The 13,881-nt window shown below is 42.7% G+C and overlaps 1 protein-coding gene across 1 annotated transcript in view; it reads right to left on the minus strand.

Moving 5' to 3' along the window:
• The window catches only part of RNF157 (ring finger protein 157), a 56,587-nt gene extending 44,110 nt beyond the window's left edge, over positions 1-12,477 (minus strand). Inside the window, exon 1 of the mRNA XM_012662405.1 lies at positions 12,385-12,477. Within this exon, the coding sequence (XP_012517859.1) occupies positions 12,385-12,477 (93 nt within the window). The remainder of the gene's footprint in view (positions 1-12,384) is intronic.
• Positions 12,478-13,881: the final 1,404 nt, after the last annotated feature.

A 13,881-nucleotide genomic window follows, 5' to 3' on the forward strand; every position in this document is an offset into this window, starting at 1 on the left:
GATGGAAAACACTAGGTGCTGGGAACTCTAAAAACACTGCGGTGGGAACACACTTGGTATAATCACTTTGGAAAAGTGGTTAGCAGTACCTACTCCAGCACATGCTATGACTCAGCAATTCTACTCCTAGGTATGGTCCTAACAGGTTGCACATATAAGCTCAACAAAATACAAAATATGTATTCTATAATCCCCCAACCCCCCTCAGTTTAAAGCCCGTTAGTGGTTCCCCACGCCTACAGGATAAAAGTCCAAAGCTCACAGGAAGGCACTCGAGGCCCCGGTCTAGGCCTGGCGCCACAGCTTTATCTCTTGCGGAGCCTCCCTGCAGGCTCCGGACCCCATGCTCTGGTTATGCTGGAACATCTCGGTGCACATGCCTTACCGTAGTTAGACACCCTGTGCCTTTGCTCCTCGGCCCTCCTCCAACGTGTTCATGTTTCCTAGTTACACAATTCCTTCAGGCGGGGATTGCATTTTATCTGTCTTTGTATCGCAGGTGTCTAACATTATCCTTGAGTACCAGAGGTATTCAGTAGAATATTAAATGAATGAGGGAATGAAGGAAAGAGTGAATCAATCAATCAATGATTTGTGTAACGGGGGAAGAAGATCAACAGTGGGTGTGGTCTAATGATTATTGGGGAAAACTATCTTCTCAGCTAGTATAGAAACCAAATTAAGATAAGAACAAAGAAGAAACTGTTTCTTCCTTCTCCTTCTCCCAGTGCATTTACAATCCAAATTGGTTTTGTTATTTTTAGAGACAGGGTCTCGCTCTGCTACCCAGGCTGGAATGCAGTAGCGCAATCACAGCTCACTGTAACCTCCAACTCCAGGGCTCAAGTGATCCTCCCACCTCAGCCTCCTGAGTGCCTGGGACTACAGGTGTGAGCCACCTTGCCTGGGCTGCAACCCCTTTTTATAACTGTAATCCACAGAACTACACCCTGATGTCTACATGCCACACACATAAAACTGGGATAACATTTTACATCTCAAAGTATTGCAGTAGATCTAACACTTCACGTCCTACTTCACTAACCTCAGCCAACGCAGCGTCTTTAGCTAAAGAAAGAAAGCAGCAAACTTAGTTGATGTTTTTTGCATGAAAAAAAAATCCAGGCAGTAGTTTCAAAGTATCTTCCCCAAGATACTTAACTACAAAGGGAAAGATGGCAACTCTACTGTGGAGAAACCCACAGTGAATTATATCTCAATGAAGCTATTATTAAAAAAGTAATAGAGATGCAATCAGGGTCGGGCACATGGAGGACCGCTAAGGTAAGGTGGTGCAATGTTCCATTTCCAGATCTGGGCGGTGGTTACAAGGGTGTTTGCTTCATAATTCTTTAAATTATAGATATATGGCTTACACACTTATATATAAATAGTTCACAATAAAAAAGTAAAAGGAAAAAACAATGGAAAGTAAATTAAAAGCAGCTATTTTTTTGTATTCAAAAAAGGAAGTTAGGAACAGCTGGCAGGAATAGCCGCATAAATACTAATGGGTACTCACACTGATTCGACTTCTCTCGGAGCACCCCTTTTCATCTGTGGTGACCTCAGTGTGAAGTGTGACTGTGCTCAGTGACACAGCTTGCTGCCCTCCACCCCCCGCCACCTGTTCACACCACTGGGACACCATCCCTCTGATGATCCATCTATCACAGAAATTCAACTCCACAAAACAGGGGTCTTGGGGTAGGAAACTCCTAAAACAGAAGCCACATAAAAATCCCCTTTCTAAGGCCAAGAAGCCAATGCTTGGACCTGACTGGCTTTCCAAAGGTGTAGTTAACTTGACACATACCGCTAAGCCTCATATTTTATGCTCTTATATACCTAAAAAAAAAAATCCTATACTATCCTCCTTACAAAAGTAACTAGTTTTTTCATATTATCTCTGGAATCGAGAGAGCTGAAACTAACTCTTAAATAAAACCTATAATCTTATTATACTTTCTTGGTATTTGGAGATATGACTATGATGTTATCTACACACTGCCAAATAGTCTTTGTGTATTCAGTGTTTATTCATTAAGTGACAGGAAGCAACTTTCTCTAGAAGGAGGCATTTGAAAAATAATTTCCTCGTCTTTGGTAAGGCTAAAAAGTAATATAAATGGAATAAAGGTTTTTTTTGTAAGAACGTAAAAACAAGTTAAATTTCAAAATTGAACCTACGATAATCCTACATAATTTCCTAAAACTAGTCATTTCTTCCCTGGCCCAATACTTGTATGCTTATATGGTTTAAAAACTGAATATAACACCTCTGTTCATAGCAGCATTATTCGCAATAGCCAAAAGGTAGAAGCAACCCAAGTGCGCATTGATGGGTGACGGATACCAGTGTATCCATACGATGGAATATTATTCAGTTTAAAAAGGAAGGAAATCCTGACCATGCTACAACATGGATGAACTCTGATGACATGCTAAGTGAAATGAGCCAGTCACAAAAGTACAAATATTAAATGATTCCACACATATGAGGTCTCTAGAGTAGTCAAACTCAGAGACAGAAAATGGAATAGTGGATGCCAGGGGTTGGTGGAAGACAGAAATGCGGAGTTAGTGTTCAATGGGGACAGAGTTTCAGTTTTTCAAGAAGAAAAGAGTTCTGGAGACTGGTTTCACAACAATGTGCAATGAGCAGGGTGGTCCCCTGAGAGAGCCTGGAAGCAAGGAGACATTTAGCATAAAAACGCTATTTTAAAAAATTCCTTCAGCCTGAGCAACACAGCAAGACCCCATCTCTACAAAAAATTATAAAAGCAAAAATCAGCCAGGAAGGTGGCGCATGTCTATAATCCCAGCTACTTGCGAGGCTTAGGCGGGAGGATCCCTTGAGCCCAGGAATTGGAGGTTACAGTGAGTTATGATTGTGCCACTGTACGCTAGCCTAGGTGACAGAGCAAGACCCTGTCTCAAAAAAAAAAAAAAAAAAAGTCCTTAAGTGAAACTGTAAAGCTCTAAACCATTTTAAAAGTATAAATATTCATTCCCTAGTTCTTTCACCGTTAGGTTGTTAGCATGTTAAAAAGCAGGACACATCCATACAGAATCTCACAGCACTTCGAACCAAATGCTTCTGAAGGTACTTCACTACATGTGGCACCAAGAGAACTATGCTGCCCGGTTCTGTTCTCGCCACGCTCATTCCGTTTTCCATCTGTCTCCACAAGCCCCCAGCTGCTTCCTGGCGCCCACCCAGCAGACCCCACCTTTCCTGTGGTTCACCAAAAAAATTAAAACCATTATTTTGTGAACTTTCTCAATTTTTCTACCTCTATATATTCTTCTAGACCTCTTTCTTACCTCTGCTCAGAAGTATTCCCTTTTCTGTCTTATAAGAAAATTAAAATGCTTTTAATTTAAAAATGAAAACATACTCATGGGAGAAAATTCACACAACACAGAAGATTATGAAGTAAGAAGTAAATACCTCTCTGCTTGATGTACCCCAAGACTTACCCCTGCAACAGTTTAAAATGCATTGTTCTCTTGGTGTATTTTTTATGTAGCTATAAATATATATACATAAATGTACACATATACATATGTTGCTATTTTTATCAGAAATGAAATCAGATTACATTATAAGCTGCAACTTGCTCTGTTCCAGAAGTGATGTGGTTGTGGACATATTGTCAGCTCAGTGGACACAGATCCACCTCATTTTTTGCTGAATAATAGTTCATAGCATAGACACATTATAATTTATTTAACCATTCCCCTATAATGGCCATATATATATGTTTTTGTTTTTTTTGAGAAGAGTCTCATTCTGTCACCTATGCTAGAGTGCCGTGGCATCAGCCTAGCTCACAGCAACCTCAAACTCCTGGGCTCAAGCAATCCTCCTGCCTCAGCCTCCTGAGTAGCTGGGACTACAGGTGCACCACCACGCCTGGCTAATTTTTCTATTTTTTGCAGAGATGGGGTCTCGCTCTTATACAGCTGTATTTATATATTTTCTAATTTTGTACTACTACAAGTAATTCTACAATATACATTGCAAATAGGAATTATTTCACTCTCTTTAAGTATTTCTGTAGAAGAGATTCAGAGACGTGAAATGGCTAGGCCAAAGGGTATGTGCAGCTAAAAGTTTAATCAGTATTGCCAAACTAAATGCCAAAACGAATTGTAGTACAATTATATAGGAAGGAGGAAAGAAGACAGCATACAAAAGGCAAGTAGCCCAATCTCTCTCTCTTTCACTCACACACACACACACACATATATATGCACAGGAAAAAGAGGCCCATTCCTACCATGAGCTTTAGGCCTGTCAGGCAGTAGGTGCCAGGGTCCATGTACTGTGGCCCACTCAGTTACCCCGTGGCCAGGGTGCAGATGACTGTCCAAATATAACACGTGCACAGCACCCAGTTTCAGCAGTGGCCTTTCACAGAGGCTGCTCCTCAGGGAGTCCTTTACCTTAATTATGCCCTTTCCCTCAACTCACACAGGCCACAATTCTTGAACTATACCATGTTTGTTTTATTTTATTATTTTTTGATACCTCTTATTTTATTCAGATAGCAGTCTGATCACACATGTGTGTGACAGCAGTCTGATCACACATGTGTGTGATCCAATAACACACACAATAACAAGTGTGCTTGAGTGTCCAAGAACATCAAACAATAAACTAGGACCAGGCGCAGTGGCTCATGCCTGTAATCTCAGCACTTTAGGAGGCCACGGCAGGAGGATCCCTTGAGTCCAGGAGTTCAAGACAAGCCTGGGCAACACAGCTAGACCCCATCACTACAAAAAACAAACAAGAAATTAAGTTCAGTGTAGGGGCACATGGCTGTAGTCCCAGCTGAGGCGGGAGGATTGCTTAAGGCCAGGAGTTTGAGGCAGCCATGACCTATGATGCCGCCACTGCACTCCAGCCTGAATGACAGAGAGAGACCCCATCTCTATAAAAATAAAATAAAAATAAATAGTAGTAATAAATCAAATATAATCAGATGTTAAAGATCAGTCTTCAAACATTATAGGCAATGATGCCACACTTGCCTATGATCTCTCTGATATAAAACCACATCTACACATTCAGCATGGCTTCTTTAACTGTGACCTGCTTGAAGCTACCAATTTGAGCACTATCGACTATGTTTTTCAGTCTAACAGTCTTCCAACTGAGCTATTTCAGCGGGAAATTTTTTAAGGCTCTGAATAGCTCTAGGGATCTCAGCAGGGGCTGGAGGATTCGGCTTGACCTTGGCTTAGGACCAAAATGTGGCCAATCAAGGCTTCGAGTAAGTCACAGCACTGTGGCCTTCTCTGCAAGGTTATGGAGAAACTGGGCCATGGTTCAGGATGGAAAGCCTGCACCATGTTTATTTTAATGCTCTTATCCTATTCAGGTATTCTGTATCTTTTTTTGTAACTAAAATAAATCACTTCCTAACTGGTCTCATTTCCTATCTTTCCGATTCATTCTCTACACTATGAATTAATTTATAGAGTTAATCTCCTAAAATGCAAATCAGATTGTAATAGTTATTATTTTTTCAGTCCTTAAAATATTCCTGCAAGATGGGTATTTTTATAGATGGCTGAAGATGGGTATTTTTATAGATGGCTGAAGCTCAGTGATTGGCCAACACCTTAACCAACACCGCAAAGCTGGTCAGCAGCAAAGCCATTCATGACTGTGATCTCTCTAGTGCCATAGGAAGAAAAGCAAAAACTTCTTAGAAAGGCCCTTCAAACCTAGGCCCAATTTGTCTTTCCAGCCTCATCTCCAGCCAACATCCCTCACAATCCAATCCTTATAGGCTACTCACCATCTGAAAACCCAGCGTGTACTTTTGCATCTTTGAGCTTCCTTGTGTTGCTTATTTATTCTGCCTTGGATACCTCCCCTGATGTTCCCCACGTGGGACTTCCTAGTCATCCCTCCAGCTTCAAGAGTCATCTCTCAGAAGCCCCTGACTTAGAGAGAGGGTGTCCCCACTGCTCTGTGCCCTAGGGCTGCAGTCCCCAACCCCCAGGCGGTGGACTGGTACCGGTCCATGGCCTGTTAGGAACCAGGCCACACAGGAGGAGGTGAGCAGTAGATGAGCAAGTGAAGCTTCATCTGTATTTACAGCCACTCCCCATCGCTCACATCACTGCATAAGCTCCACCTCCTGTCAGGTCAGCGAGCATTACATTCTCCTAGGAGCGTGAACCCTGCTGTAAACTGCAAATGCGAGGGATCTAGATTGCGCGTTCCTTATGAGAATCTAATGTCTGATGATTTGGGGTGGAGCTGAGGCGGTGAGGCTAGCGCTGGTGAGCACCTGCAGATACAGATTAGCATTAGCAGAGAGGTCTGACTGCACAATAAATGTGATGTGCTTCAGTCGTCCTGAAACCACCCCCACCCCACACCCAGCCATCCATGGAAAATGTGTCTTCCATGAAACCGGTCCCTGGTGCCAAAAAGGTTGGAGACCACTGCTCTAGGGCACTCTGGTCCTCTCTCTCGTAGAACTTACTGCAGCACATCACAGTCAGGGGCAAGTCTACCTGCCCCACTCTGCCACAAGCCCCCTCAGGGCAGGGGCCACATCTTTTCATTTTTGCATTCTCAGTTCCTAGCCCAGTATCTGCCTCATAAATATCTGTTGAATGAATAAACAGCACATGATGGACGGAATAATGTGGGGTTTTTTGCCACTAAGCCCCGTATGTACAAAACTCTACTTCACAAATGGATCTACTGCCAAGTTTAAATAACTTGCTCTCCCTGCACACGTGTGAGTAAAAGGGTTCGACTTACAGAAACTGGATTTAAGTACAACGTTTTGGTCTATCTCTACTAGAAAAAGAAGAAAAGCACATTGTATGCACCTTAGTTCTTACCAGTAACTCCGGCTGTGCAGCCCCAGTTGCAGGGAGCACGGAGAGGAAGAAACTGTCAACAGGGCTCCACTACGGCACACGAGATGAAGACTGAAACTCCACTGCTTTCCCTCTAAGATGAGAGGAAGGGTTTGAACTTTTAGCTACAAAAGGCAGGTGGAATCAATGCATCGCTTGATACTCTGACAATCCTAATTTTATTAAGCCTCTAAATAACTTAGGGCTTTAGCAGTAATTTACCTCAACAAAATAAGACCTAACTCAATAAAGGGGCAAAAAAGCAGCACCAGCTCTTCCACTACCTAGGAAGGGCAGGGATGGTCTTTATTTAACATTTTATAACTGATTTACAGACACCTTAGCTCCTCTCTATAGACGAGAAAGACCTGGTTCACTACTTAAGACAGTATTTAAAAACCAGTGTAGGTCGGGCATGGTGGCTCATGCCTATAATCCTAGCACTCTGGGAGGCCGAGGCAGGTGGATGTTTGAGCTCAGGAGTTCGAGACCAGCCTGAGCAAGAGAGAGACCCCCGTCTCTACTAAAAATAGAAAGAAATTATCTGGACAACTAAAAATATATAGAAAAAATTAGCCGGGCATGGTGGCGCATGCCTGTAGTCCCAGCTACTCGGGAGGCTGAGACAGAAGGATCGCTTGAGCCCAGGAGTGTGAGGTTGCTGTGAGCTAGGCTGACGCCACGGCACTCATTCTAGCCAGGGCAACAGAGTGAGACTCTGTCTCAAAAAAAAAAAATAAAAACCAGTGTAGATTCTCTCTACCTAGGACTATCAGTAGCTACAGAAATAGCCAAACTGAAAGGTTAGTGAGTGTAGCTAACATTGCTCCATGCTGCTTTTTGTCCAACAACTCCAAGGCATCTTCTAAGCATTACATTTCTCTAAAGTCAGAACTGTCCCTGCTTTTCAAGTAGGCAATTTGAGAGCCTGAGTGATAGGCTTACCGAGGTTACAAAGAGTTTAATGGTAAGATATAAATAAAATGTGAAATCTTGCCGGGCATGGTGGCTCATGCCTGTAATCCTAGCACTCTGGGAGGCCAAGGCGGGAGGATCACTTGAGGTCAGGGGTTTGAGACCAGCCTCAGCAAGAGCGAGACCCCCGTCTCTACTAAAAATAGAAAGAAATTAGTTGGGCAACTAAAAATAGAAAAAATTAGCTGGGCGTGGTGGCGCACACCTGTAGTCCCAGCTACTTGGGAGGCTGAAGCAGAAGGATCACTTGAGCCTAGGAGTTTGAGGTTGCTGTGAGCTAGGCTGACGCCACGGCACCCTAGCCTAGGGAACAAAGCAAGATTCTATCTCAAAAAAAAAAAAAAACCGTAAAATCTTGATTCCAACTCCCTTCCACCATCCTTTTGTATATATAAAAATCTTTAAATCTGACCCTTAAGGCTTGATAATAAATGTGGCTTTAATGGATTATCCTAAGTGGTGGATCTGTAGCGTTAAGTGTTGCTCAACCAAATGATAGGCTTTTTGGTCTGCTCATTCAAAAATGATAGGAAATCCCGGAGATCCCAGAAGCCGGGATGCCTGTGGCATTTATACCTTAATATAGCAACTGGTTTCAACATATTTCACTGCCCATATTCATTCTGCCTGGGAAAAAGCTGCTCTTGCTGCCTACTGCTGGATGGCTTTAAAAGGCTGTTCTCTCTCCTTGTAACGTGACTCCATGTGCTGACACCCAGATCTGTTACTAGAGAGTGGAAGTCAGTTCTTCAGAACTCAAGCTACATGTCAATCTTCAATCTCTGGGCCTTCCCCTAAACAAGTGTGATGTGCAGTAATGGCAAAACCCAGAGGTCAACCGAGCAGATGGAATTACACACCAAATGCAAACACTCTGAAGAGGTGCTCCAAGAGAACATATCACTGCCACTTGTTCTACTTTTAGATATCTATCAATATCTCACAAATTGCATTTGATGACTTATACAAACAGACTCATGAACAGAATGTGGGCAGAGTTCCTGTGTACACCTGACCTTATTAGCAGAAACGGCAGAGTGGCTGAGGCTCTGGAGGTGGACTGTTGGGTTCAAGTCCTGATTCAATCCCTTAAATGCTTTGAAATCTTTATGTAAACTCTTTGTTTTCCACCTGTCAAATAAGGACCTTCCTCATAACGATGTGAGGACAAAATGAGATAACACGTATGAAGAGCTTAGAAACCAGGCCTGGAAAACAGCAAGTGTTATTGCTAATACAATATTATAATAATTACAATGACTAATAGATGTTAGCCATTGTTATTATTAAATAACATGTGGGGAAAGAAAAGAGAAACATGCTACATTTGTTCTGTATACTATATTTCTATGTAGCTTTTTGAAGTTTCTCTGATTTGTTTTCCGAGCATGAAATTATGTCTTTTGAAAACGTTTGCTCTATACAGCATTAAGCATATTTAATGATTACTACATAAAAACAACAACAAAAACTCCAAAGTTGATGCTCCTTTGGGAAAAAAGCCTCAAGGCTGCTACATGGTATTTCAGGAAGACCTCAGTCATTCACAGCCTGCACAGGCAACTTTGGAAAAGTTTGCCAGCCAGGATAAACCTCAAAAGGAATCTAAACAAGCATTTACTTCTTTTTTTTTTTTTTTTTTGAGACAGAGTCTCACTGTATTGCCCAGGCTGGAGTGCAGTGGCTATTCACAGGCTCCATCCCACTACTGATCAGACTGATCAGCGCAGGAGTTTTGATCTATTCCGTTTCCGACTTGGGTCTGTTCACTCCTCTTTAAGCAACCTGGTGGTCCACTGCTCCCAGGAGGTCACCATATCAATGCTGAGCTTAGTGCGGACACCCAATTGGTATAGCACACTACAGCCCAGAACTCCTGGGCTCAGGTGATCTTCTTGCCTCAGCCTCCGAGTAGCTGGGACTATAGGCCATGGCGCCTGGTGCATTTATTAATACTTATTTTTAAATCATCTTTATGGCCTGAAAAGGCCAAAATTTTTTAAAATATATAAAAAACTATTATCATCAGAGGAAAGAAAAAAGAAAAAAACTGATGCAAATGTCAAGCCCACATAAGGAGAAAGGGCCACTTTCTAAGCATGAGCTGACTCCTGGTGAGTGAGGAAACATGCTTATCTGGCTCTACCAGAAGTTATTCTGATGAAAAAAAAGAAAGATCTTTCTACTCTAATTGCTAAGATAGTGGTAACACAAGCAAAGAATAGACATTTAGTATTAGTTGTCATAACTTAATTTGAAGCACAAGGGACTTGGTATTTTGAAGAATACTACTAGACTTAAAATTAGAAGAGAGGTCACTCCAGATAGGAAGAAAACAATGAAAACCAACAAAAAAATTTTTTTTCTTTTCTTTTCTTCTTTTTTCTTTAGAGCTAGGGTCTTGCTCTGTTGCCCAGGCTGCAGTGCAGTAGCATGATCATAGCTCACTGCTGCCTTGAACTTCTGGGCTCATGCAATCCTCCTGCCTCAGCCTTCTGAGTAGGTGGGACCACAGGTGCACACCACCACACCCAGCTATTTTAAAATATTTTTTGGAGAGATGGAGTCTTGCCATGTTGACCAGGCTGATCTTGAACTCCTGGCCTCAGGCAATCCTCCCACCTTGGCTTCCCAAAATGCTGGGATTACAGGCATGCGCCACCAAACCTGGCCAAAAAAGTTATTTTTTAATTACAGCTCACAATGGAAGACCATCGCCATATCAATCTTCCTAAAAAAACAATTTCTCAGAGGGGTGCAGTGGCTCATGTCTGTAATCCCAGCACTTTGGGAGGCTGAGGCGGGAGAATAGCTTGAGGCCAGGAGTTCAAGACTAGCCTGGGCAACATAAGTGAGATCCCATTTCTACAAAAAAAAAATAAATAAGTAAAATTAGCCAGGCATGGTGGTATGCGCCTGTAATCCCAGCTACTTGGGAAGCTGAGCCAGGAGGGTTGATTGAGCCCAGGACTCTGAGGTTGGCAGTGAGCTATGATGATGCCACTGAACTATAGCCCAGGCAGTAGAAGGAGACCCTGTATAAATAAATAAATAAATAGCACAATTTCTCCAGGTCAGTCACCTGCCTAAAAATCTTAAGTATTCCCCATAACCTACAGGAGAGAGTCAAAAACCTCTTAAGGTAACAGAGCCCCCACCTACTGTTCCAATCTTGTTTCACCATCAGGCCAAACTCATTTCCTTATTTGTTCCAGGGAGGAACGAAGCATGCTCACTCATTTCAGCTCTGTATCCACAGCTCCAACCACAGGACCTGGCACACAGTAGTTGCTCAGCAAATGTTTGCTGATTCAACGACAACGTGAATGCTTTAGGCCTGTGTTGTCTATGCCTTACTCCTGGAAAGCCCCTCTCCCAACACCCGTCCGACCAGCCATCCTTCAAAGCCCCTCTCAACTCCCTCCACCTCTTCTCAACACAGCACGGAAGCAACCTGCCCTTGCCATTCTCTTCTCCCATTCTCCATTCCCATAGAATTCAATCGCTTTGGATCTTTATTGTTATTTAAATATTTCCTGTTTATATGTTTTGTCTGCCCCATTACACTGGGAATGTCTTGAGGAAGGCAGAATATTTTGAGGCAATGAGAAGCAGTGGAAAGGTTATTGATCTGTGGCCAGGCAAACCCAGTTATGTGACCTTGAGAAAAGTGTACAGAAAACACTCAGAACAGTGCCTGGAACGTGGTATGCACTTCATAAATCCTGGCTACTATCATTATTATCTCTTGGAACCTGAGTTCTCTCTTATCAAATGGGAGTAATAATAAGACCCTGTCAGGTGGGTCTTCATAAGGAGTAGGAATAATGTCTGAAAAGTCTCTAGGACCTTCCTAGCACACAGCCGCCACTCAACAGCTGCCGGACAGCTGTTACTGCAAAGCCTCGTGCTGGGTGCAGGGGAGGTACTTGATTCAGTTTAGGGGATGAGCTGAAGGAACTGAGAGACTATTCTCATATCAACTCAGATATTAAGGGAAACTTCTTCAGTCATTCATTCAACAAATGTTTATTAAGGGCTTACCATTACGTGCCAGGCTTTGTTCTAGGTCTGGGATACCACAGTATAAATGGTCCTTATCCAGTGAAATTTACATTGTAAAGGGGAAGGCAGACAATAACAGAGAAAGAGGCAAATCAGTGAAAGCTTGGTGTTAACTGCCATGAAGAAGAGCAAGGTGAATGCAGGTGGGTGGGGCTGGAAAAGAGCTGTCTGAAGAGGGGCCCTTCAGGTAGAGGCCTGCATCCTCAGGAAAGCTTAGTTTTGTGAGCGTCACCCTCATCCTCACACAGACTCTAGGAGCCCTTCCACAGGTCTCCTATAGAGCAAGGAGACCCAGTACGACCAGAGAGGCTGCGGTCTGGCTCCTAATTCCTCTCTCACGCAGCCCAAGCTACAAACTCTGCTGCACCAGCAACAGCAAACTTATTTTTTGTAAGACTGAATTGGCCACTTAAGCCCCATGTGGAAATAAATTCATTACAGCCATACCGCGACTGGTCTGTTCCCCAGAAAGTTCAGATCACTGTTCTCTCCAAACAGGTAACCTTCCGGATGGGTTGAGTCAAACTTTTCTCCTCCCATAATGAAGTGGCTGGCAAAATAGCTTCCTAGAGAGGGACAAACAGAAAAAATCAGACAAGCAGAAAGCAGTCAAACTTAGCCTAGTAAAAAAGCTGATTTTGAAAAATTCTAACGCTTTCAACAAATAAGTAGAGCAATTTCTAATCCCAGGAGTGTTTTCTCTTCCTGATTTGGGACAATAGCACAAAATAAGCAAAATCATAGCAGGGAGAACCCAAGATACTAAACATAAAACAGATCATTGTTTTCCATTTAACAATCTTAATTGAAACCTTATCATGATCTAAAATACCACCAGCCAAAAGATGCACGTTAATGACTCTATAGTTTTTGTTCTTGACTTTTTTCCTTTAACTTGAAGTAGTTATTCCATGTATTTGAGAATCTTAACTACAGGTATCAGCACGTGTACACACTGTGATATGAAATATATATTTAGTCTTTGCCCCCATTTCTTGGCATACAACTCTTAACATCCCTGGAATCTCCAAAGTGATGTCTTTATGTATACTAAAGAGCTCACTGATGGCTGGCAGCCTCTAGGTAGCTTTCGGATGCAGCCTGGTCACCAAAAATGGCAGGATTAGAGAGTTAGGACTTTCATTCCACCCCTCAACCTCTGGGGAGGCGAGAGTGGTTAAAGATTAAGTTGATCACCAGTGGCTAATGATTTAGTCAATCATTCCTGCTACGTAATGAAGCTTCCATAAATGACCTCCATAGTGAAGCTTCCGTAAATGGAGGTTCCTGGAAGTTGAAGAGCCTGGAGAAGGCATGAAAGCTCTGAGCCCCTTCCCACCGTAGCCTCACCCTATGCATTTTTAAAATCTGTATCCTTTGTAATATCCTTTATAATAAACCAACAAGCCTAAATGTTTCCCTAGTTCTTTAAGCCACTCTAGTAAGATAACCGAACCCAAGGAGGGGGTCATGGGAACCCCAATTATAGCTGGTTGGTCAGAAGCACAGGCAAAACAACCTGGGGCTTGCAATGTGCATTGGACGTGGGGGGCGGTCTTGGGGACCAAGCCCTTGTGGGAGACGCTATCTCCAGGTAGATGGTGTCAGAATTGAATTGAATTAGAGGACGCCCAGCTGGGAGCCACTCCAGAATTAACTGATTATTTGCTGGTGAGAAGAAATCCCCACACATTTTTATGGCTAGAGATCACAGAAGTCTTCTGTGTTGATTGTGTTGTGAGAGTACAGAAGAAACTGAGTTTTCCTATATCCTCAGACACACACATACATTTCTTTGCCTAGATTGTCATAAGCCAGCTTATACCTACACACAGAAGTCTCAGTACCCACCTACTACTACTTCTATACCTCTATAATCCTCCATGATGAAGGTTCTTCACTTGAATGTGCTATAAAACATAAGACTGTTTCATAGGAAAAAAT

Source organism: Propithecus coquereli, unplaced genomic scaffold, assembly GCF_000956105.1.
Source record: "Propithecus coquereli isolate 6110/MARCELLA unplaced genomic scaffold, Pcoq_1.0 Scaffold76, whole genome shotgun sequence".
Classification (NCBI taxonomy): Eukaryota; Metazoa; Chordata; class Mammalia; order Primates; family Indriidae; genus Propithecus; species Propithecus coquereli.